At 28.9% G+C, this 27159-nt stretch overlaps 1 protein-coding gene across 1 annotated transcript; it reads right to left on the reverse strand.

Moving 5' to 3' along the window:
• Positions 1–22717: 22717 nt before the first annotated feature.
• Positions 22718–26940, reverse strand: LOC107438422 (uncharacterized). Its single transcript, XM_016050715.4, has 2 exons — positions 26696–26940; positions 22718–24063 (listed from the first exon to the last, which is right to left on the reverse strand). The coding sequence occupies exons 1-2, from the start codon at positions 26817–26819 to the stop codon at positions 23621–23623; spliced, it is 567 nt and encodes a 188-aa protein (XP_015906201.2). The 5' UTR covers positions 26820–26940; the 3' UTR covers positions 22718–23620.
• Positions 26941–27159: the final 219 nt, after the last annotated feature.

The raw sequence follows: 27159 nt of genomic DNA on the forward strand, positions 1-27159 counted from the left end.
TTTCAAAATGTTCATTTTTGCAAAAACAAATAGAATTTTTAGGATATGAAATTAAAAATGGAATTGTATCACCCGATAACCATAATATTGAAGTGATTAAAAAATTAGTGCCCCCTAAAAATGTAAAATCATTACAAAGATTTCTCGGATCAATAAATGTTTACAATAAATTTATTGATAATTATGCGAGCATTCGACATCCTTTAAATAACTTGTTAAAGAAAGATGTAAAATGGGTGTGGTCAGAAAAATGTCAACAATCTTTTGAACTTTTAAAAAATGCTATTATTTGTAAACCAATTTTGAAAATTTTTAACCCTAATCATGAATGTCATCTTTTTGTTGATGCATCATTAGTTGGAATTGGATGTGTGCTAAAACAGACAGATGAATGTGGTGTATTGCATCCTGTAGCTTTTCATTCTCGTTCATTAAGGGACTATGAAAAAAACTATGCAATTACAGAACTTGAATGTCTTGCTATTGTCGATTCTCTAAATAAATTCCATCATTACCTTTTTGGACAAAAATTCACCATACATACTGACCATGCTGCTTTAGTTTGACTAAGAAATGTTAAAAATTTAAAAGGAAGATTATTTAGATGGTCATTATTGTTAAGTATGTATGAATATGATATTAAATACACAAAAGGCTCTGCTAATTTTGAAGCAGATTGGCTTTCGAGAGATGCAACACATTCAATTGTCCAAAGTAATAGTAAAAATAATAATGTTCATGTTTCACATTTATTGAACTTGAGTGAAATAGTGGAAGCTCAAAGGAAAGATAACTTACAAGGTAAATTTGTTGATATCAATAATGTATTGTGTGTACGTAAGAAAAATTTTACTAAAATAGTTGTTCCATTTTCGTTAAGATTAAAACTTCTGCAAAGTGCTCATGATAAATTTAATCACCCAGGAGTTCAGAAAATGATTAACTTAATAACCCCTGTTTATTATTGGAACAACATAACTTCAGATATAACAAAATTTTGTAAACATTGTCATACGTGCCAATTAAATAAAAAACCGCGACAAAAAAGATTTGGATTATTACAATCCTTACCCCCTGTTAATCAGTCTTTTGACTTACTAGCAATAGATAGTGTTGGTGGATTGAATTACCATAATTCAACAAAAAAATATTTAACTTTAATTATTGACCACCTTACACGCTACATTTGGGCTTTTGCATCAAAATCCATTAGCTCAGAAACTTATACAAATTTTTTGCATCAAATTTTTCAAAATCAAATCCCTAAATCCTTGTTGAGTGATCGAAACGCTGCTTTTACTTCTTCCCATTTTAAAAAGTTTTTGAAACATAATAAAATTCAACAATTATTGACAACTGCACATCATCCGCAGTCTAATGGCAAGGTTGAACGCCTTGGTCAAACAATAATTACGCGTTTAAAATGTAAAATTAATGAAAAACCTACTAAAACTCCCTGGCCTGTGTTGTTAAAAGATATAGTTAATACTTATAACTTAACTCCCCATTCTGTAACAAAGTTTCCACCTGCATACCTGATGCATGGTAGACTCCCCTACGAAAATCCCTTAAATGAAAAAGTCTATCCACCTGTTGAAGAAGCTAAAAAAATAGCAATTCAAAGAACTAGAGAATATCATGAAAGAAATAAAATTTATTATGATTCTAGATTTTTAGATATAGACTTTAAAAATGATGAATTAGTTCTGTTTGAAGAATTTACTTATCCTAATACGAGGAAGTTGTCACCTCCTTTCAGTGGACCGTATAAAATTCTTCAAAAAATTTCAGAAGTTAATTACAAAATAAATAAAAAGAATAATTTGAGTAAACAAAATTTTGAAATAGTACATGTTTCAAAACTTAGGAAATATCACAGCCCACAAATGTTAAAATTAAATCATGAATAGTCACCAACAGAAAATTTTTTTACTTTCTTCAAGGGAAGAAGTAATCCCTATATTTTTGAGAGATCCGAATCGCGTTGTGTGGAGATGTTTACCTCAGCATCAGTTAGGAGTGAGGGCGAAGTTACATGAACTTTTTTGTTTCTCAACACAGAGAGAAAAAATTTTCTAAACTATTTTTGTTTTATCCAGTCTGGATTTCTCAGTTTCACAGTGCTTCATGAAACTCTGTTTTCCTCCATTTTAACGGGGAATACAGAATTTCATCTAGTAAAAAACCCCATTAACCATACAGAATCTTAAATTCTGATTAAATGACACTTAGTTGTCCACCTCTTTCACATAAAAATTGTGAAAATGTTTTTTTTAACCATACAGAATCGTAAATTCTGATTAAATGACAATTGTTGTCCAGGTCGTTTTGCATAAAAATTTTGTATATTTTTGTGTGAAAATTTTTGAAAAGTTATTTTAGAATAGTTATATTAAATGTTTAAATTTTTCTTTCTATTTAGTTCACTAAATAGATAAATTGTATTATTATGTTTTTATTATTGTTGCTGTAAATAATTTTTTTCACATATTGGAAAAATTTTATTTATAGTAGGAAAGAGGACAGTCATACCAACATAAAGTATATATTCATAGTATTCTAAATTTTTTTGGCTTACCAAACATTTTTTTTGGGGGGGATGTAATACAAAAATTAAATACTTTTGTATTAATAAAAGCATTAAAACTTCATTCCTTTTCATTAAATATCTTTAGTAAAGGATAAGGGTAGAAATTCTATTTTGGGACTTCAAGGCTAAAAACATGCCAATGAATAATAATTAGATTAATACTTCAAAAGAGAAGTTATTTTAAGATCTTTCACTTCCATATAAGGAAAGATTAAACGATTTGCTTTGAGTAATAAATAAATTTGATGAGGCGTAAGAATACAAAAAAGATATATGGCTGGACTTTTTACTCTTTTTAATCATCCTATAAAACGCAGAGCGCAAGATTTTGCGTGGCTTTTTGTTGTTTATCTTGCTAAAATAAAATCCGTCAGCTTAGACGGGATATCTGTTCCCCCTCTCCCGCTATGGAGAGGGGTTAAACTGCTATTTCACCATCGCAACTTAATAAAAGAAAATTATGCACAATCTGGACTCTTCAATCATGCTGCTTTCACGCATTTAACTAAAAAAATATCGGTGTGGATACGCCGCATATTATAAGACGGCAAGGATGTGGCTTCGCGCTGGAAACCCCTTAAAAGAAAATTTTTGTGCAATACTATTGCGAACTATACCTAAACTGAATGCTACTTCGTCGCCTTGGAAATCCCTGTTTCACCCTCTTTGTTTTGAAGAGAAAAAGCTTCATTGGACCGGAAGAAATCGCCTAACGCCGTTCCACCACCCGGGAGAAAAATTGCTTCATCGGTGATTCTACGGTACCAGTTCCGGTACATACTGGAGACAGACCGTTCGCTTTTGCCTAAATGTTGAAAGAAACTGTGACAGCCATGAAAACGTTTGTGTCTACAATGCCTGTTAGTGCCCTCAGAAGCAAGGAAGTGTGCGATTTATAGTGCGAAAGTCCTAATCAAGTGTGCGAAAGTCCTAATAAAGATGTTGTGAGAAAAAAAAAAAAAAAAAAAAAAGAAGAAAAGAAAAATGTGAGCGATTTATATTTATTAGACGAGCTTCTGCTCCTTTAGAGAAAATTCTTTCAAAGGAAAAGATTTATTTTCTCCTTCGAAGTGCTTTTTTTTTAAGTAACAAAAATGAATCCAGTGAACATCTGTATATTTTTTTTTCCTCGATAATGAATAAGTTTTACTTCATATTTTAGTAATCTAATTTTTTTATTTTATTACGAATCTTTGGAAGAGTGAAATATGAAGTGCATTCTTGTGTTTATATTGCTTTTTTTATTTTTATGATATATAGTTTTTTTTATGATATAGTGCATTTATACTGCTTTTAAAATGTTTTTAAAAGTAATAGATGTGGTTCAAACGTCAATTAAAGTATCGAAGGCAAACAAAATTAAGTTATTATTTAAACTTTTATTTCCAAATGATTTGTCTAGATTAAACCGTAACAAAATTCTTAATTTTTCAGAATTTTCTTTTGAAACTAACACTAATGAATTTGCAAACAAACTAATAGAAATTTGTGATACTTTTAATTTTTCGGATTTAATCAAAATTTCAGACATTCTAAATATTTCCAGTGAAGGAAATAAAGAGGAAATTGCCAAGCATATTTTAAATTGTTTATGTGATGTTAATCACCTAAAAAATTCGATCGTAAATGAAAATCCCTCCGAAGATGAGGAGGAAGCTATTCAGTTTAAAAGTAAACAAACTCAAACTGATTTTGAACCACATTTACCAACTAAAACTTGTGTAAATCAATTTACACAAGTTAATTTAAATTCTATATGTACAAAAAGTAGTGTTGATGAAGATATGGTATCCTATAGTCAAAATTCTAGTAATAATATAAATAGGGAAAATGAAACAAAATTAATAGTTAGTTTTTCAGATATTGAAGCAGTTACCCCTATGTTTAATGGAAACCGCTTTGATAACATAAATTCTTGGTTTGAAAATTTTGAAACTCATGCTAATTTATTTAAATTGTCTGATATGCAAAAGTTTTTATTTGCAAAAAGATGCATGAAAGGTAACGCATTAACTTTAATTAGAAGTGAAACTCAGTTAAATTCGTATGAAAAATTAAAAAATCTTTTGCTTGAAGAATTTGGACTTAGTTGCAATAGTGCAGAAGTACATGCAATGTTGCAAAAAAGAAAACAAAGGTATAATGAAACTCTTCAAGAATATTTCCTAAAAATGAGAGAAATAGCTACTCAAAGTGATATTGATGACTTAGCTCTAATCACTTATATAATTCAAGGAATACCAGACCAAACAAATAATAAAACAGTTCTTTATGGAGCCAGTAATCTTTTTGAATTTAAACAAAAACTTAAACTTTATGAAAAAATTAAAAGTGACTTAGATAAAAATAAATTTCAATCTAATAAGGGACCATATGTTAGGAAGTTAGAAAACCCGAAATATGACATTAAGTGCTTTAAGTGTAATGCACCAGGACATAAAGCCCCGGCTTGTCCTAAAAATAAAAATGTAACAATAAAAATGTTTCACTTCCATATAAGGAAAGATTTAACGATTTGCTTTGAGTAATAAATAAATTTGATGAGGCGTAAGAATACAAAAAAGATATATGGCTGGACTTTTTACTCTTTTTAATCATCCTATAAAACGCAGAGCGCAAGATTTTGCGTGGCTTTTTGTTGTTTATCTTGCTAAAATAAAATCCGTCAACTTAGACGGGATATCTGTTCCCCCTCTCCCGCTATGGAGAGGGGTTAAACTGCTATTTCACCATCGCAACTTAATAAAAGAAAATTATGCACAATCTGGACTCTTCAATCATGCTGCTTTCACGCATTTAACTAAAAAAATATCGGTGTGGATACGCCGCATATTATATATATATATATATATATATATATATATATATATATATATATATATATATATATATATATATATATATATATATATATATATATATATATATATATATATATATATATATATATATATATATATATATATATATATATATATATATATATATATATATATATATATATATATATAACATAATTCAACTTCATAACGAAGAATAAAACAAAGAAAAATAATAGACAAATGAAAAAGGGGGGGAAATAATAAGTAAAAAATAACAAACAACAGTTTATTAAAAATAATAATAAAAAAAAATAAATAAAAAAAAAAAAAAATCATGAAATGTTAATTAAAAAACCGGAAAAAAAAGGATATAATCTTTTCTTCAGCCCACACGATTATATCCGCAAAACAGAGTGCTTTCTGATATTGTATCAATAAAGCCAAAGCTAAATAAATTAATACAATAGTGTGAGGAGCACTCAAAAAATTTGTTTAAAAAATTTTTTTTTAAAAATAACAACAAATGAAATAGATCACAAAAAGTACAAATAAGTAAAAATAACATGTAAAAACAGATAATAAAATAAAATAAAAAGAAAAAACATTAAAAAGGGGAGACTATAAAGCGAGCAGCAAAATCAGTTCAACTTACATGGACGGATATTTTTCAAGAATGATGTAAAAATGTTTTCGCAGAAAGATTGCCAGATTACAAAATATGAAAACAAAAGCGCAAATTGAGCGTAACAAGAGGGTTTTAAAGTGTCGTTCTTACTGCACTGTTGAAGTGATTTGTTATTCTGAGTTTTGTATATATATATATATATATATATATATATATATATATATATATATATATATATATATATATATATATATATATATATATATATATATATATATATATATATATATATATATATATATATATATATATATATATATATATATATATATATATATATATATATATATATATATATATATATATATATATGAATATTATGAATTATTACCATGATTTTAAAAATATCCTTTGTTGCGATTTTGATTATAGGGAAATTCTGATTAATCTTTGTCTTTTTAATAATTATCTTTACAATGGAGGGGATATTTTTCTTCAAATTAATGGAATACCACAGGGATCTAATTATTCATCTCTCTTAGCTAACTTATTTTTGCATTATTATGAAAAAAATTTTACTCTTAGTATTAAATTTGTTTTTAGATATATTGATGACTTAATTATCTTTAATTTCCTAGATTTTACTGTTTTATTGAGTGATATATACCCTGAGGAATTAATCTTACTTCGTAATCATGATGATAACATTAATTTCAATTTTTTGGATTTGGGTATCATGAAAGTTGAAAATATCTGCTTTGTTGATTTATACGATAAAAGGAATGATTTTAATTTTAATATTAATAAACTAGTTACTTTGAATTCTAATGTTTCTAGGAGCATCTATTTAAATACCACTTTTAATGAAATGAACAGAATTAAAAGAATATGTAGTAATATTTATTTATCCAAAAAACAATTCGATAAACTCTTTCAAAATCTGATAAAAAACAATGGATACCCAACTAATGTAATAAAATTTTATATAAAATCATTGAATTAATCGTATATTTTGGTGGATATATTTATTAAACATTTTTTTGTTAATTTTTATGATTTTCCCATGTGCAAATCCATTTCAGGTAAATCCATTGCCAAAATTATTTCTTTGTTAATCTATACAGTTTTTCCATGTGCAAATCCATTTCGGGCAAATCCGTGGATATAATTGTTTGCTAAAAATTTCTTTATTAATTTATACAATTTTCCATGTGCAAATCCATTTCGGGCAAATCCGTGGCTAAAATTATCTACTAAGGTTTTTTCTTTGTTAATTTTTCCATGTGCAAATCCATTTCAGGCAAATCCGTGTCAAAATTATCTATTGAAAGAATTTTTTCTTTGATAATTTAAATAATTTTTCTATGTGCTAATCCATATCGTGCAAATCCGCGGCTAAAATTATCTGCAAAACAGGCAATTTATGTTTCTCTTTTCTATTTTATACTTTTTCTTAAATAAACATCTATCTTCTAAAACTGTTTATGATCAATTTTTAAAATTATCCAGTATAATATTACCTTGCGCACATCCATTTCGGGCCCATCCTTGGTAACTAACAAATCAAAACTCAGAATAACAAATCACTTCAACAGTGCAGTAAGAACGACACTTTAAAACCCTCTTGTTACACTCAATTTGCGCTTTTGTTTTCATCTTTTGTTTTCATATTTTGTAATCTGGCAATCTTTCTTCTAAAACATTTTTAAATCATTCTTGAAAAATATCCGTCCATGTAAGTTGAACTGATTTTGCTGCTCGCTTTATAGTCCCCCCTTTTTAATGTTTTTTATTTTTATTTCATTTTATTATCTGTTTTTACATGTTATTTTTACTTATTTGTACTTTTTGTGATCTTTTTCATTTGTTGTTATTTTTTAAAAAAATTTTTTTGAGTGCTCCTCACACTATTGTATTAATTTATTTAGCTTTGGCTTTATTGATACAATATCAGAAAGTACTCTGTTTTGCGGCTATAATCGTGTGGGCTGAAGAAAAGATTATATCCTTTTTTTTCCGGTTTTTTAATTAACATTTCATGATTTTTTTTTTTTTTTTATTATTTTTAATAAACTGTTGATTGTTATTTTTTACTTATTATTTCCCCCCTTTTTCATATGTCTAATATTTTTCTTTGTTTTATTCTTCGTTTTATTCTTCGTTTGATATGTATATATATATATATATATATATATATATATATATATTAATAACAGCATTGAAAGTGTGCTAAAAGCAATGTAGCAGAACATATATGCGCGATGATTTTTGTATTTAGTTCTGTCTGTCTCAAAAGTATATTTTTTCACAAGTTCTAAGAAACTTTTTCTGTGTTCCAGTAGACGTTTTCTAGTGCTGGTTTCAGTACAGTGTTTTAGAGCCTTCATTAAGAAAAAATAGTATTTTAAGAAAAGTAAATAAAGGAATGTCAAAATAATAAACACTGACATGTTATGACACGATTTACTTTCCAATAATTAAATTTTCCATTCACTGATATTTTAAAATTTTGTAAAAATTATTAAAAATATATTCTAATAATATTGTAATGAATAAAAATTAAATTTTTAATTTATAAAATGCAGCTATAGAAAAATTAAAGTCATAATTGTTACCATTCACATATTTATCACTACACAAAAGAAATTCCGTAACACTTGTATAGGTCATTCTCACTGAAAAGGTATAAATAGACTAAAAAATTTCGTAAATTAATGTAATTAAAAAAGAGATAAAAATTACATAAATGCCTTTATTTATTTTTGTTATATATCCTTATAATAGAGGTCAAGTTTTCTATTTTATTTTTTACAAGATTCAAAATATTTTAAATTCTGCCTTGTCCACGGACGAGATGTAATAGTCCACGGAGGAGACATTTTATGTTATAAAATATAAAATGTCAATGAAGACTAATTCATTAATTATTGGGTACAACTGATATGAGTTTAACATTAATAAGTAAATAATAAAATATTTCATTATTAGAGATAGAGCTACTTCCGATTAATCATGCTGCTATGAAAGGAAACATCCATTTTTAACCTAGGTGTACTATTTTTTAAGTGACTCTTACTGAATATTAATAAATTAAAATGTAAAGACTATTGAAATGAAAATTCAGACTCCACATGAAAGTTGAATATTGAGGGTACTCTTTTATGAATATTTTATGCAAGTTAAACATACTGTCATCCAAATAACGTTTTTGTTTTTTCTCTTTTCCTCTTGTTATTGTTTTTTCCCCTGGGCACAAACGGCTTGCTCTGTCAATTTCTAGAAATTTAAGTTCATTGAATCACAATTTTTCTGTTAAATCTTTTTCTGATACAGATTTTAAAGTTTCTTGCTCTTTTTTTTTATTACTTTCTTCAAACAATATAGGTTTTTTTTAACTTCTGTCTAGCTTGTCTCATACTAAGTTTTTTCTGTTCCCTTCTCTTTTGCATTTGAACATTTGATTGCTTTCTTTTTTTACATTTTGGTCTTGCCATTTTTTCCTAAAATTTGAAGAGAAAAAAGGTGTTAAACATCACAGAAATTATTTAGAAAAATTGCCAATATTTACTTCTCTGATTAGAAAAAGTTAAACTTAATTGATTTTCTTTAAAAATACAAACAAATTAACACATTTGTTCCATTTTAAAAAATATCAATTAAAAGAAAATAGTTTTTTAATTATTAGAATTGTATTATGGTTATCTAACACATTGTCTCTTCCATTGACTGTGTCTTCTCCTCCGTGGACTTGTTATGTCCACAGAGGGGAAGTCCACGGAGGAGACAAAAACTAGTTCTTGAATTTTACTGATTTTTGATTTTAAAGTTACAAAAATGGAGCATTTCTTTTTATTAAATACACTATTTTTGCAATCTAAAATTCATCTATCAAAAATAAAATAATTTTCTCTTACCTTCTTCATGATGTCCACGGAGTATACGGTGAGAACTTTGCCAAACTCTAGTTGAACACAACAATCCAAAACTGACACAAAGAGAACAAAAACAACTGATAGTTAACATTAGAAAATAGAATGGTTACCTTTCCCAGCAGCTGTCTTATAGGGATTTCGCATATGCTGCCCTTTATTGCATATTTAACGAACTATATTAATTGTCCATGGAGGGAGATTTCATTTTGATGGACAAAGTTCACTAGTCATTTATTTTATAAAAATAATCTTTTTTAAACAATATATTAAATAAAAAGTTACTATAAGCATTTAACTAGTTAAAACTACAAAAATCATTAAAATAGCATTTAAATTGTTTATCAGCCATTAAAAATTATTTTGTGTCAGAGACGTTGGGGCGTCCACGGAGGGGATTTTGAAGTTATGTTTATTAAAAAATAAGAATGAAATATTAAGTACATTTAGCAGAAATGCATATCATTTGTTTGTTGGAACTTTACGAAAAATGATGAAGAAAAATATTAAGCATTCTGCTGTATTTCCTAATTTTTATTACTAAGGGACTTAAAAAATCACCTTTTTGTGAGAATGACCCGTATATTAAGAAAGAATGTGTATAAGTAAAGAAAAATGTTTCATACATCATGTTCATTAGATTTCGTTTTATGTAAGTGCTCAAAGAGGACGAATAACATATTTGTGCCTCCTTTAAAGCTCCATCTGTTAAAACTTATTAATTCTTGAAATCTAAAAAAAACTGGTTAAAATACTGCCATATGGTAATAAAAATGTTGCATGTACTATATTTAGGATTATTCTAAAGCGAAATAACTACATATAGATTTTTATAAAGTCACCGATCGAATAAAATAGCAATGTCCGTCAAATAAATGAGCGAGAAAAAACTCTTAAGAGCAAAAAGAAAATAGTTTAATATTCAAGTTATGTCAAAAGAAACAACGGAGACCAGCATTTCTGAACTAACAAAATTTAACACTGATGTGAGAAGATTCAAAAAACTCATTTTCAGATTTCGGCAACAAATATTACGCGTACTAAAATTGCAAGGAAAACCTTCAGCAAAATAGGGCAATCAGACACATTTACTTCTAAAAAAATTATGTTGTCAACTTGGCACAGAAATGTCAAGTATTGACATACTTGACATCTTGGAGGTTTAACAAAAAAACAAGTCTCTCGACACACTGGAATTTTATATTTTGCAGAAACGACTAAATCCAGTTTTTTTTTTCCGCAAAATTTCACAGTGGGCGCATTTCTTGACGGGTGCATCTTTTCGACGCATCTTTAGCCGAAATTAGATCAACGTAAGGCAATTCTAACAGAAGTCATTGACACTTTTTTTGGGATAGTCCAACAATGCAATATTGAAAGAAATTTTTTTCCTTTATAAACGAGCCAATGGCTAAGAAAAATCTCAAATGTGAATCGTTGTCAGTTTATAGACTGGATCGACAAGCCAGTTTATAGACTGATTCCAGATTGGTATAGACCAGTTTATAGTTATGTGATTAGTTATTTTCAAAAATTATACTTTTTCAACAATTTTTATATATTTTTTTTGTACTTGAATTTCTCAAATCACACCCTATTTTGAAAACGATTCGTATATGAAGTTATGTTGATAACAGTAATAACATTACATAACATTGAGAGCTTGTGAAAATAATCTATAAATGTAAAGAATTTAAATATATATTAGGTTGTAGCAGTAATTACTTTGGCATTGAAGGTGTGACAGAAGACATGAAACAGGACATGCATGCGAAGTTATGTTGATAACATTATGTAACATCATAATAATAATCTATGAATGTGAAGGATTCGAATTCATTAATTCCTTCGACATGACAAATTATGCCAAAGGAAATGAATTCAATATGTACATGAACCATCTTTTATTCCTTCATATATTCACTCACTTATTTTTGTTTTTATTTACTAAATCAATCTCCACAATCATTCATTTATTCATGCACTTGCTCATTCATTCGCTAACTCGTTGATTCATTCATTCTCTTCCTTTTTCACACATTCATATCTTTACTCACTCATTTGTTTGCACACTCGCATTCACTCATTCATTTATTTATTGACTCACTCGTATGCAGCGAGAAAAATCTCACAGTATTTTTAAAAATGGCACTTACTGCATTTTGAATCACTTTTAGACTAAAAACTTTACCAAAAAGTTCAATTTATTTTGAATAAGTTCTCTTCGTTACTTATCTATCGCTATAAGATATTTTTACATACAATGTTTTGGACTGTCTCCCAAATGTATTACTTTAATGTATCAGTTGGGAGTGGAGGGAGCATCTAACATAAGAGTGGTGGGGAGGATTAAATTTTTCCTACGCGTCACGAAGCAAGCTCATCAGCAGTAAGTTCTGCGCTAGAAGACAGTTCCATTTACTGTAATGATGTTCCAGTAAAAGTTCCCACACTACATCCGGTCAGGATGGGTCAAGGTAGAAAAGATTTCCGGGGATCAAGACGTTATCATCCACTTCTTTCTTTTGGTCATAGCTTATTTTTATTTTGTCAAAGAAGAAGATCATTAATGAGAAGAAAATAAATATTTTTGAAGATATATTATCTAGAGAAATATAGGATGCCAATCTTAGTTTGTTATTCATCCTAGTGGCTAAATATTAGTTAGAATAATTTGTTAAAAGGAATTTCACGTTTGTATATTACGCAGAGAGAATTAGTAAAACATTTTAAATGTATTTTTTTAAAAATCATTGCATAAAATATGGGTAGTATTTTGTATTATTTTATAAAATATAGAATATGATAGGCATTTTTTTAATATATGATTCCAAACATTCAACAGCTCCCTAGTCTGAACTTTTTGAATTTTATTTTCCAGACTGCAGTTGCACCATTCACCATAAATTCTGTTGGAAAAAATTTGCATATGTTCAGTGAAAGGAAGATTTTGTGCCTGATTTCATAACTTAAAACATTGTTTGCACTAATTAATGCTCATATGTAAAGGTAATCCCTCAAAGCATTAAAATTGATTCCTAGTGCGAGTAAATCTGAAAATGGTATCAAAAATTATTAAAATGTTCGCTTTTTTACTTGCATACTTTCCTTTCCAGTAGCTATAAATTTATAATTCGAAATTTTATTTTATCGAGAATTATACAGAAATTGAGCGGTGCAACAACTCGCTAAAACTTTGAAGATTGATGGACTTTATTTAATAATTTTAAAATGATTCTGCAGTTCTCTTTAAAATGATGATATAAAAGTCGTGCCTCTTTAAATCGCTGTACAAAAAATAGTGCAGCATTAAAATGGTGGTGCAAAAGTAATGTCTCTTTAAAATTATGGTGCAAAGAAAGATGTCTTTTTATAATGATACAAAAGTAGTGTCTCTTTAAAATAGCATTTCAAAAATATTATCTTTCTGAAATGGTGTTTTTATCTTAATCAGAAATCAGGAAGCATGATACTTACTTTCGTTTTCTCCCACTAAAATTAAAGTGATGCTGAAATTTGAATGCTTTTTTTTCCATCACATTTTTTGAACTTGAAAATGATACAGATCAAAACTAAAAAAGAAAAGAATTATTAAAATTTGAAATTTATTTTAGATGTTTTACTTTAATTTCTCTTCTGCAAATTGTAAATTTCGTTTGTTTGTTTGAGCTGTTTTTGTTGTCAGCAACAGTTTAATTTATCACATTATAGAAAAAATGCAAACATGATAGATAGATTCACCACCAAGAAGAAAATTCCGTTCAGTAAAATGCAGATGACATGAAATAATATCTTGTCCTTATATAATAAAGAAAAAAAAACTAGCAAATTAAACTAGCAAAAATATGTTAAAAAAAAATAATTAAAAAGAAAACAAATTAATAAAAAAATAAATTAGTAAAAAAAAATAATTAAAAGAAGCAAATTTTAATAAAAAAATTACATTAGTAAAAAAAATAATAAAAATACATTAATAAAAACTAAAATGAAGGATAAAATACTTAATGAATATATTTTCAGAGATAAATAGGGAAAAAATAGTTCATTAAAATTGACATGAAAAACTTTTTTAGCAGTAAACTTGGGAAAAGTCTATTTATTGCTCCCCACCCCCTCAAAAAATGAACAAAAAAAAAATACCATTTACATTATCGATTTTTTTTTCGTCGAATGCCTGTTTTTAGAGAGTAAGGGTGCGATTGTTCCTGTTTTTCAGTGGCGCCATCTATGGCCAGGAATTTGACTTCTGCCACGCCATTCACACGACCACAACCCGTTTATAGAGCGGGTCACATTCACACACAAAGGAGAAAGGACATAGAACTCAGAGGGAGAGAAAAAAAACATCCACGCTTTGCCAGGGATTCGAACCCAGGAATTTTCTGATGCAAGGACAGTTCCCTGCCCCCCTACATAGGCCGGTCGGCAACATTATCGATGTTAATTATAAATTTAAATAATTTAATATGTTTGAAAAAGATGGATATGTTTTAACAGAGTCTGTAAAGAAAAGAATACAATAATATGTAGTTCAGGAGCTGAGTTAATAAATGCTGGCGTAAAATTTCTTTTGCAAAGCACGTTATTTCATAAATACATTTGATTTTCTTACAGATATAATTTTTTTTTTTTAAATTACTTTGTTTAATTGCGATGTAAAAAAAACGAAACACTACGACAGGCAGTAATTTAGAATTTCTAATGATAGAAGAATTAAAAAAATCAACATAAAAACGATTATTTAGAATGGAAATTCTAGGAAGTAAATTACTTTTGTTTTTAAGGAATAAAATGAATTCCCTAAATATACATAATAATATCCTTCGTTGTTCAAAAAAGTTGTACACGACAATACTAGTGAGGCCAATAGTTTTATAAGGCAGCGATTGATGGGCAATTAACAAAACAAACGAAGAGAAAAAAACTGAGGACTTTGGAGAAAAAAATATTACGAAAATCTTTTGGTGCAGTAAGAGAAAACGGAACCTGGAGAATTAGTTAAACCCATGAATTAAGATCAAAATTCAAAGAACATAATATAGTAAAAATGATCATGGGTTTCCAAAACAATTACTAGGACTTATATTTCTATATATACTGTTAAAAAATAACCTTCCAAACGTCAGAGGGAAAAAGAAAAAGAGGAAGATCTAGAACAGGATGGTTAGATAGAGTAGAGATGTGGTTAAAGGACTTGGGAGTTCATAGATGGAGAATATAACATCGAATAGATCTAAATGGGATAAGTTGACTGAGATGGTCTTACCGACAACCGGCTGTAGTGCCTCTAAAGAAGAAGATCGTTATGAATTTCGAAATACCCTAAATTACTTTTAAAAAAAAGCCGAACAGTTGGTCATCAGAGATGGTTTGTATATTCTATATGGGCATAATTAATATTTGTTTTATTTCAACCATTATTGTGGATGCTTGGCATTCAATATTTAATTCAAAGAAGATTATCGGATTTAAATTTACATTCAGTTTATTAAAAAAAGGAAAAAAAAGAAATAATTAAAAAATAAACAAGGATCATTATTTTTTAAAGTGTTTATTTAAAGTATATGTAAAGAATATTTTTTTAAAAATATCGCTTTGATTTCGAAGTGAGGAAAAAGTTTCTATACCGCTGAAGCATCTTTTTTTCCCCTCACTGCTAACATATTCCATTGATTTAATCTGAAGTATTTTTTCTTCCTTACTTCCATCGTAAAATTTATGTACTTCGTCACTTCTAATAAAATGAAACAAAATGAATACACTGCACTAAAGCACCGTTAAAAACTAAGTAGTTGGTTATTAAAAGCAATTTCGTTGCCTCAGGAACGAAGAAATAAATTTATTCCGAAAACATTTAAGGATACTTATGGTTTTTGTATTTTGATTTAATTACCTTCTTTGTAATTAAATTTAGAATATTTTTACTTCCCTATATCGCAGAAATGTTCATTATTGAATGGTAAATCTGAAGTTGACTGATAAAAAAATAAATACAGCAAAAATAAAAATATAAAAACGCTCAATATGTAGAGAAATCCGCTAAGTCAAACATTTTTCACATCATCGTCAAAATGCTAATATTAAAGATGCAAAAATTATTTATTTTCAACGAGCTAAGAATTATTAACTTTCCACTATCGCCATACATATTTTTTAGGGAAATACATTTTATGCTTCCTTAATGAGAAATATTATACGCACTGAGAAAAAAGTATGATCAAAACTTTCTGAATATGGTAAAATGTACCGTGTTTCTGACTCTTTGGGGACATCAAAATTCTCGGTCATTTTTACCGAAGCGCTTTGGTATTAGCTATAAAGTATGATTTTATAATATGTGATAAAGTATGGTACATCTGGTAAAATTTTACAATAGAGTATGGCATAGTGCTTGGCTAAATTCAGTTTTATATTTATTACTATATGTGTATTAACTTGAAATATAATTTTGAAAATCATAATTTCCGGTGAACCATTACCATACGTAAAGCTACCGGATGAATGGTTTCTACGCGGTATATTTATATTTAATTAAAGAGAATTATGTTTTTTTGTTGACCCCATCTATCAAGTCTTCCTTCTTTCACTTCTTGACAGAGTTTGTGAGCACTCTACAGTAAACTAGCATCTACATCAATTGTCTCACAATTGTTGCCAGTTTACTAACAAAAAGAGTATTCAGTTTATCAGTGACGTCTCAAGTTATTACGTTTTAGATTTTTGACATTGCTATTTTAACAAAAATTTTATGTATTGCTGAAAACGGCAAGCTCGCTATAACGACTATTCCTTTTGTTATTGTGAATTGTTTTTAAACGGATTTCAACTGTGTATATATTAATACAGGGTCGGGATAGCCTGGTAGGTAGGGCATTGGGCCGATGCTCAAGAGATCGTGAGAATTCAATGAATGCTTAGCTTTATTTTGCAGAATGTTTTGATGATCGGAAGTATTTTGAAATGGATTATTAAGCATCATTAAAATAAATCAGTTATTGTGCAAACTGCGTAAATTATTAAACGAATTGAATCGAAGATATAGCACAGTTCAAGTCTTGCAGCGCGACGTTAACAAGGCTTGAAAAATACAATCATCAATGTTGTTATCACGGTAGGAGCTTTATATAACATGAACTAAATTATTTTGGTATTGAAGAAGTTTCTAATTTAAATAAGTTTATTTTTATCCGTGCTTGTACGTACGCTTGTCTTCAATGCATGTCAAATTATCGCATGTAATATAATCACCTGCGTCGCAAAGAGGAAACAATGTTATTTCCCAAATTTTTACCATTACTACATATATACTGGGTCAGACGAAAATTTTTCTCAATCGCGTTTCAGTTCTATCAAGAAATAAAAAATTAAAGTTATTTATTACGAATCGAAGAAATCACAATTTCTTAAGTCACAATTTTGAAAAAAATCTCCTTCCGCCAGACTAAACATTTGGAGGTTTTCGTGGTTTCCTTCAGAAAGTCCACCTGGATGGCCAATTTGTCTCAATGCCTTATACAGGAGTTTCCATCACTTATAAGTAGGGTTAAAATTTTCAAGACTATGGAAAGGAACTCTGATAGCCGTAAACCCAAAAATGGATCAGCTGTTCCACTCCGTTTATAGAATGAAACACAAAAATAAAATATGATTTATTCCAAATTTGAATACTCCTGATAAAACTACAGTAATTCGATCTACGCATTGGTGAATTTAGGTTCCCAGGTGACTCTGTGGTCTCAAAATGGAAATTGAGTACATATTGGTTAATAGGATATATCGTAAGAAATAAACAACAAATCGAAAAAACGATAATAAACCTGGTGAATGTTTTAAAAAAAAAAAAACTTTATCGTATGAAATTAAAACCAACCCCCAAACCTAGTGAGGCTGGAGCATCAGCAAAAGGTGAGGCCAAGTTTTCTCTAGTGTTTTTAAACAGATGCATACTTCTCGTGATAATTCCCTTTTCATACTTCTTGGACACACTACACATTGAGGTTAGTGATTACAGAACACCCTGAATAAAATTTGCGAACTTCGAAGTACAGTCTTCGGATCATCCTCAGGGATGTTTCCCAGACCGTCGCCAATAGCCCATTGCGCAACTCTAGTGCGACGTAAATGAACAAAACAAGCAAACAAACAAAAATCGAAGTACAATTTTATGATTTCCTTTTATTAAGAACAGTAAGTTAAAATAATCGAATCAACTGTGACTGGTGAAATGCATTTCCTGTTTTGTAAGGAATGGTTGCTATCTTGTGAAGAGTTATTAGAATAAAAAAAGGCCATATTTTATAGACATTAACAGCTGTTGAGAGATTAATGAATAACAAGTTGAGCTCAAATAAGTACGTGCCCTGAAATGTAGTTTTCAGATTTATGGAAAAATATTTGAGTTGTTGAAGCTCAGGAAATTGATAAATGACTATCCGTGCCCATATCTGTTGATAGTTTTCTTTTGATGGATGTTATAAAAAAAATGGAAAGTGGGGCTCCTCTGAGTTGATTTTAAATATTTTAATATTCTTCTTTCCAGAGCCAATTCACTTTAGCAAAAATAGTAGAATGATAAATTACTTGATTAATTTGAGATAAAGAAAATTGTGTTTTAACAACTTTTGTGATGAACTTGGTAGGCTGAGGCAGTGGTTCCAAAAAGGTGTTCCTCGGAAACCTGGAGTTCCGTGGAAGGATCACAAGGGTTCGGAGAGATTTTTTAAATCAGTAGTAAATTTTGAAATTTGTTATTATACTTAGAATTTGTTATTATAATATATCAGTATAATAAACCACAATTGCTTTGATAGTTCTGTTATTCGACGAAATTATTTAAATAAAATACCGGTAAACAAAGAAATGGTTAAATTTATAAAAATATTGTATTAGTATTTCTCGTGGAACTTTTTAATTCTAAATAAAATGATCGAATTCAAGAATAACGAATTTGTTGGAGTGGTATGTTACTCTTCTGAGCATATTGAATTAAGTTACGGTCATGTGTTGGACACAGGGCCGGATTAACCTATAAGCACACTAGGCACGTGCCTAGGGCCTACGAAAAACTTGGGAGAAAAAAATTTGTTGACAAAAATAAAACGCGACTAACATTTTATTAAAATAGTATTAAATCATTTTTTTTCTATTAGTAAACATTTAACCTACCTTGCAAATTTATTTATAAATAATTTCAAAAGATTTACTTTTGACAATGTTAATTTCCTTCACTTAGTTATCATAGTAGTATCATGAAAACTATGAAGCTATTTGTAGTATAAATATTTCTTGTAATTAAGCTCACTGTCAATTTCATTGTTTTCTTTGCTGGTTTGTTGTTGTATTGTTGACGTGAAGTGTTTACATAGTTATCGATCGAACTAATCATAATGGTATTATCGATATCAACTGCAATATCGGCAGTGTGTCGGTATTGCAGATAAAGTTCGATAAACAAATTTGTAAATTAAAATCCATATTAATAAAAATGTTAAAAAAATATGCAAGAAAATTTTAGCATATATTTTGAAAAGAGGGGAGGAGTGGGGGAAGGAGGGGAGGACCCAAAAACGGCTATGCCTAGGGCCTACGAAAGGTATAATCCGGCTCTGGTTGGACAAGTATATTTTCTTTTACAAATAACGTAAGTGACGTCATTCTGTGAGAGTATCATTATTGAATTTGCATAAAATGCATGTATTGTTGAAAGTCGAGAAGCCGACTCGTCAGCCATTTCGGAGCAAATCCTTTCATCAATGCGGTAGATCTGCAAGATTTGGCTGCTTATTGCTACAAACGACGCTAACCAAAACTTGAACAACTAATCGTAAAGAAAAGCGTGTTTGCGTACATCGATTTACTTTTTTCTTCGGAAACTTTACTTTTAAAACAAAAAACAAATTCATTAAAAATGCTATTATCATTGTTATTTAAACGAGGAATAGTATTCATTACTAGGTAGAAACAGTTTATACACATTTTTGGTTCTTTAATAGTTATAAAATTCAAATAAAATTCAAGCAAATTTAGAAGAATGAATAAATTTATATTTGCATTAAATTTAAGCTCATCTAAAATTGATCGTGGTTTTGGACAGCTTATCCATTTCTGTCTTTAGATTCTACAGATTCAGAGCTTACTTCTGTCAGATTGTACAAAATAAACCTGCAAGAAGACTTGAAATATTGTTTTACATTTTCATACTTAAATTAAATCACATTAAGCGGTTCAGAGTTTAAATTTTGTAAACATACTCCTATTAACTTTTTTACTACAGAACCTAATTATTTCAACAATTTAATACAAGAATTTTAAGGAAAATATAAATAACCTTGATAGACCCAAAAGTCGCATGAAAGATCGAATATTAAATAGATTTCTTATTATAAATGTAAACAAAGCTGAAAACTGAGACTGACTGAGTTTGCTCGTAAGTTTTGTCTTCACTTAACTGCAACACAGAAAGGTAAGCAATAGAAAACATTTTGTTTTCACTCAACTACAAACTTTACTCTATAGTTTCAAACAAAAATTATTCCTGTTATTTATATTGGGGGACAAAGTTGTGTGGATAACTTTGAGCAACCATACCATGTAGGATCTTGAAATATGTATTTCACTTGAACCGAAATGATTTTTCGATTTGGAACTTTGTTTTAAATTTTCTCATTATGGGTAAAAATCTAATGATGGTGTCGCAGTTTTCCATTGTTGCCCGAGCATTTTTATTGGACAGAAAATCACGTGGTAAGATCCAGTTTTCTGACATTAATTTTCTTATTGGTTTGATTTTCACCAGCATACAATTGATATATATCATAAAGTTATTATTTTCCTCTAATATTTTTGTTTCCCTAATTTAAAGGCCAACATTACCTGTACTGTTATTATTACGTTTTTGACTTTGTTCGTTGTCTAGATTCATCATCTATTTTTGGAGCAAAAAGCTAACATAAGCACAATACTAACATAACGTTAACTTGCGAACTTGTTTGCTCCAATATTACTTGATAGGTCAGCTCTGATAGTATAGGAGCCTTAGTTGTCTAAAGAAAGAGTTTAAGAGGATTGTTTTTATTATTATTATTATAGTTATAATAAAGTAATTCTACGTTGCATTTTAAGATGAAGTTATTTAAATCGGAGTCTGATCTTATTAACTTTTTTAAAATTATTAATATTTTGTGCAAATTACATTGATATACTATTATGAATCACAGTGAAAGAAACTCGTTGTTGTTGCTCTTTCTCATCCCAATGACCAGCAGAGCTAGATCAGGTCTATGAGCTCGTTCACTCTGAGAAAGTCTAGCACCAACAGGAGAGCTTGAACCAGGTCCTGCCTGGTAAGTCCCAGACAAAATAAAATGTGGTAAAGAAATTCGTAAATGATTTTAGAACTTAACTTTCAGCTTCATGCACAAAGTGATGAATGCAAAAATTGTATTTAAAATATACATCCGTTTGTTTGGTAAACAAAAATATTAAATTACAGTTGTGAATTCAGCGAATTTTTTATAACAATATACTTCTTATTTTAAATGTTCAAAAAATAATAATTTCGAAAAATGCTTTGTGTTTACTTGGAGATCTCTATAGCAATCATTAGGGAGGAAAATATTTAGTAGTGGGAAGTGGCGGGACCAGTTTTCTTCTTATTTCATACATTTTTAGTTGAATAATTTCAACTGTTTCATGCTAAGAAACATTGGGAAGCAATCATAGGGGTTGGTGAGCGTCAGCGAGCAGGGGGCTTAGCCCTCTAGTAATAAATAAAACTTAATCGTAATATTGAAACCATTGCGACTAATACTTCTGTATATTTTTTCCACCCATCGCAAATTCAATAAGCAGGCACAAGCTGTCAAATACTATTTTTACGAAACATCGAAATTCACCACACGCTATCAATTTTCCCTTTTTTCTTCAGGTATTTAAACTCTAAAATTTAAGCATTATAAGAGGTAAAAACAAGTTTGAAAACAGGGAGGGAGAAGCAATTTTGCAAGCACTACTTACTGTTTGCTTTATTTAAAAAAGTTTAATTATTACACATTAATTATCGCATATTTAATTATTACACGTTTACATTGATAAACTGCAAGTTAATTCATTAATTAAAATATTACTTAGTTTATTGCTGAGTTAGTTGTTTTAAAATATAATTGAACCTAAACGCACTCATTTTTTTTGCTACATTTTTTCCAACTCATTTTTATATGAAAGGAAATCTATATCCAAGAAAACATTTCGGTGCAGAGAAAGGCTCTTCCATGTAGTTGATCAAAACTTTTGGAGTGCTCATTGCTTGAAATAATTGGTATATTTGTCAAAAATGTTTTGTTAATGTGTATCTATGCCTGAAAATTATCAAATGTAATAAAATAAAAATAATTTTATTCATATTACAAAAAATTTATATATAATTCTATTGTGTAATTTTCGTTTAACCATGGAGTCAGTTATCAGTGTTTTTTCTAGGAACACAAGTTGTTTTCTAATAAATTGAAACAAAAAAATGAAGAATGATATAGCCATTCATTAAAACTTATCGGATATATTATTGCTTACAAATCTTTTTAGACACTTTTATGTAATCCTTTATTTAATATAATGTTTACTAAAAGCCTTCAAATATATTTTACCGTAAAGTTAAAAAGAAAATCTTAGTAGTCATTAAAACTTGCTTATGCGGTAACTAATTTTGTAATGATCCAAGATTATTATTTTTGGTAACAACAAAAGAACTATCTTCAAAATGAAATATATATTGCGACAAAGAACTTTATTTTCAAATTTTGAATCGAAATACTTTTTCTACAACTTTTCTTTTTCAGATTAGTTTGATGACATAGAACAGAAATCTGCGAAAAGGCACAGCATATTTCATTTTTCTAATGAAAACCAATTTAGTAAAAATACAATTTCTTAACACAACTGATCCAAAACATACAAAAGTAAGGGAAAAAAACACTAAAATCTTATCATTGCAATATAGCTTTTTTTTTTATTGGATCTCTTTGTATTTCGAGCAAAATTAAACCTGAAAAAAAACTTTTGAAAAATGCATCCAAATCAAATGAAAAAAAAACTTAAAATTTTATAAATCATTTTAAAATAATATTTTCCTGTGCAAATACATAACCGCATGAAAATACTTCTTTTCTTTTACAAACATTTGATAGTCTGAGAAATATTATACAGAAAAAAACACCACAATATTATGCTCATAAAAAATGGTTTCTAATCAAGCTGATTAACAGCAACACATGTAACGTAATTTAACGTATATTTAAATCTGAAAAACTCATAAAATGCATTTAAAACAAAAAAGATCGTAAAATGAATTCAAAACTTAAAATTCATTCATAGGCAAAAAAAAACTAAAACAAATTCATAAAATGTATTTACAACTAGAAATAATTTGTAAAATATATTTAAAACAAGATAATACATGCACTTTTATAAAATAATTCAGCATCTTTTTTTTATTCTGCTGCAGACTAATAAACGCGATATAGGGAAGTCTTATATATTTCAAGCATGTCAGAAAAATATAATATTGACAAAAAACTCAAAAGCAAAATGTTTTATCATGCAGCTGTTGCTGTTCTAGTGAGGCAATAACGTTTTCACTATTTTCCATTTTGACACATACTTAAAATTGAAAAATATTTGATGAAACACCCCCAGGTGGCTGACGAACTCGAATACTTGGACGAGCTAAGCCCAGGCCAATTGTGCTCACTGAACGTTTCATCTTGTTAGAGCAATCCTGAAGCTTAGGGCGCACTCCTTTCAATTTTCTAACTTCTCCAGTTATAGGGTTGTGGTGCACAAAATTCTGAGATTTTGTCTCCTCGTCCTCCAATGATATTTCCGCGAATTCTTCGTTCACACTTTCATCTGGCTTATTTTCATTAGACTCAACATCATGCAGATTGGGTTCAGCCAAATCATCGTCTGGATGGGTGACAACTATAATGTTCTCTTGATCTAACTCCGATACTTTGGGAGAGTTTATTCGGCAACTGTTTCGCTCACTCGCTTTCATTTTTTCGATGACAACAGTTTTCTCAGAATCGGTGAGATTTTCCTTATCTAAAATAAAGCAAATCGAATTACACTATTCCAATGTTGATAGTATTACAATTCTGTAAAACAATATCTTAAATTAACCCAAAAAGGCTTTATTTTGTAAAAATCTAAAGCAGAAATGTTATCAACAGGAGTTGAAAATGTTCAAAAAATAATAAAATAGTGGAAGTAGCCTATACATTCTTATTTCCAGGACATAAAAGCAAGGGAAGTAACCAATGATTGGGAAAGGGAAAACTTGCAATTAACATAATGGGTCGTAACAGAAACGAAGTCTCTTATAGAGGAAAATGGTGCTTAAGTATTATCACTTCGATCAGTTTCGCCAACACTGCACCTAAGTCATTTTGGTATGTTCCAAATTCATTTTCACATAGCAATTGATCATAAAATAAGTAGACAAAACACAAATATATAACTTAGTGCATGCAAAAAAATTAGAAAATATTTAAATTTAAACGACAGGCAAATTTATTTTCAGATTTGGTGAAAATGGTCGACGAGATAATGCGTATGTACCAGGAAAATATTCTTTAAAGTACTTCTTCGTCGATAGCGTTTGCTTGAAGCTCTCCGCCAAATAAAATGCACTAAAAATACTAAAACAGAAAATACATGCATAAAAATAAAAACATAATGGTACTTTTGGGTCGACCATTTTCGCCGAACCCGATATTATCGCCAAAAGATAGCGCCTGCACCAATAACCACAAATTTTATCACTCTGTTTTATCATTTTTTATTTCTTTTTATCAAATTTTATCATTTTTTTTAAATTTTGTTTTGATTCTTTTTATTACGTATTTTTACACTTACTTTCTTTTGTTATTATTATTATTATATGATAAATTTAATGAATGTTAATTTTAGAAATTGCTTTTCATTATGATGACGCCAAAGGATTTGTGCATTTTCGCGAGACTGGTCGACGGGATAATCCCAAAGTACCAACTTAACATAAAACCTAGTTAAAACACGGCCAGATATATTGAAAAATACTCAGGTACGTGTAAATCAGAGGTGGGCAAACCTTTTTGGTCGAGGGCAAAAAATCGAGAGAAAAAAGTTTGGTGGGCCAAGTACAAATTTCTAAAATAAAAATAAACGATATACAAGTTTTAATTTAAATATTTAATGAGATGAATGAAATTGCGATTTCATTTTTAAAAGTTCCTTATATTGAGGTTCGAAGTGAGATGTATTTAGTTTAAGGTACAAGGCCAAATGTTTGTCTGTTAGTCTAGATATGATATTTTCTAAGGTTCGTAGTTGAAGACACTTGTTCACATATATAAGATGAAGCAAACATAGCTCTGACTTTCTGGTCATGAAATATTAAGTTTGGGAAACTAGCTTTTGGTAATGATTTGTAAAACTCATACTTTGGCATACTTAAAAACAACTGCTTCAGATGGCGTTTTACGGCTATTCTGTAAAGAACTTCTGCTTTCAACATTTTACCAATTGAATCTGTCTAACTATTTTCATCAATTTATGTTTTGTAGAACAAAAATAGAGAAAATAAAAGGTCATCAGTACTTTGCTAAAAAGGAAATAACAAAAATAGCTTTAAACAAAGTAGACAAGAAAATGGATGTATATTGTTTATATTCGCCACGAATTGGAAAGTTAAAATTCTATCCGCGGGCCAGATAAAATCTTCTGGTGGGCCACAGTCAGCCCGTGGGCCGTAGTTTGCCCATCCCTGGTGTAAATAGTACAACGTCGCCCATACCGGCGACCCACTTGGTGATAATTCAATGAGCACTTCGAAATATAGACTGCCTCTTTCTTAGATGACGAGAAATAATAATTAAATTTTACTTGTCAGATTTGCGTCAGAGCTTGAACTAAATATACTATTTCAATATTTTATCGGTACTTACGTATTAACGCAACCAGGGCAAAATTCGCATAAATCGCTAAATTTGGCGACCCTACTTACGCCAAATTTGGCGACCCTACTTACGGCAACCCTACGTGTTATACGTGGTTTTTCGTAAAGAAGCAAAATGATAATAAATAATTTTGTTTTAATAATAATTTGATAATTTTAATAAAAATTAATTAATAATAATTTGTTTTAATAATAATAATTTTGTTTCAAATAATTTTAAAACAAAATAATAAAAAAAATTGTATTAAAAATTATCTGTAATTAATAAATGTACATTTTCTTTCTATTCATACTTTCTTACTCAAACTTACAAATCGCGCCAACCTGGTTGCGATAATAATACGTAAGTACCGTTTTATCTGAACTATCTTTCGTCAACTATCAGTCATCCTTAAATTTAATATTTTGTCATTTACTTATCACTTATAGAAAAAGTTTTATATCAAGCTTAGTCATTATAGAATACTGAATGAGTGATTTGAATACTTAGAAATTAGAAACTGTAGAAAACAATGTTTTTGAAAAGTATCCACTTTCAATGAACTGGAGGATATTTTAGATTGAAGATGAGAAAACATCGAAAACTAATATTCAAATCTCTTTCAGTTGAGTTATTAAAGCTTGAACAAAGAATATGAAATATTTTTCAATGAGTATGGAACATATATAAGCAAAATGTAATTTAAGTGGATGAAAGTGCATTTAAACTTGACTCAAGATTTTGAAAAATCAGCTTACTTTGATTCCGTGTACTTATTAAAGTACCCAAGTTAAATATATCACTAGTATCACCACCTGGAGGCTTGCGGATTCTCACAAAATTGGTATTATACTCCGTATTTTTTGACGATGAGTTATGCATTTTGTTTTCAAAAGCCACTGAAAACTTTATCTACGTTTTTACTCTAAAGAAATCTTTTCGACGGAATAATATTAAAATTAGTGTAATATTTATTTTATCTTTTTATTACTATTCTTTAGCGAGAGCGCGTGAAACTAAAAATTGATATGAAAGAAAACGAGCTCTTCATAAAAAAAATTTCCAGCTACAAATCATAGTGATTCATTTTTTTTTTTTTTTTTTTTGAAGTGAGAAGCCACCAAAAACAATAACTTCAACGACAATTGGAGAGAAAAAGTTAAGAAAGATACAAACGAAAAAAAAGGTGCTTTTTTATTTTTATTTATTTATTTTTTACAGT

Source organism: Parasteatoda tepidariorum, chromosome 10 (assembly GCF_982258835.1).
Source record: "Parasteatoda tepidariorum strain Cologne lab strain chromosome 10, Ptep-v5.0, whole genome shotgun sequence".
Taxonomy (NCBI): domain Eukaryota; kingdom Metazoa; phylum Arthropoda; class Arachnida; order Araneae; family Theridiidae; genus Parasteatoda; species Parasteatoda tepidariorum.

Coding starts and splice junctions, on each gene's coding strand:
- LOC107438422 (XM_016050715.4), bottom strand. CDS start 26,819: ATGCATAACTCATCGTCAAAAAATACGGAGTATAATACCAATTTTGTG. Junction 24,064..26,695: donor AATAAGTACACGGAATCAAA/GTAAGCTGATTT, acceptor GCTTTATTTTAG/ATAAGGAAAATCTCACCGAT.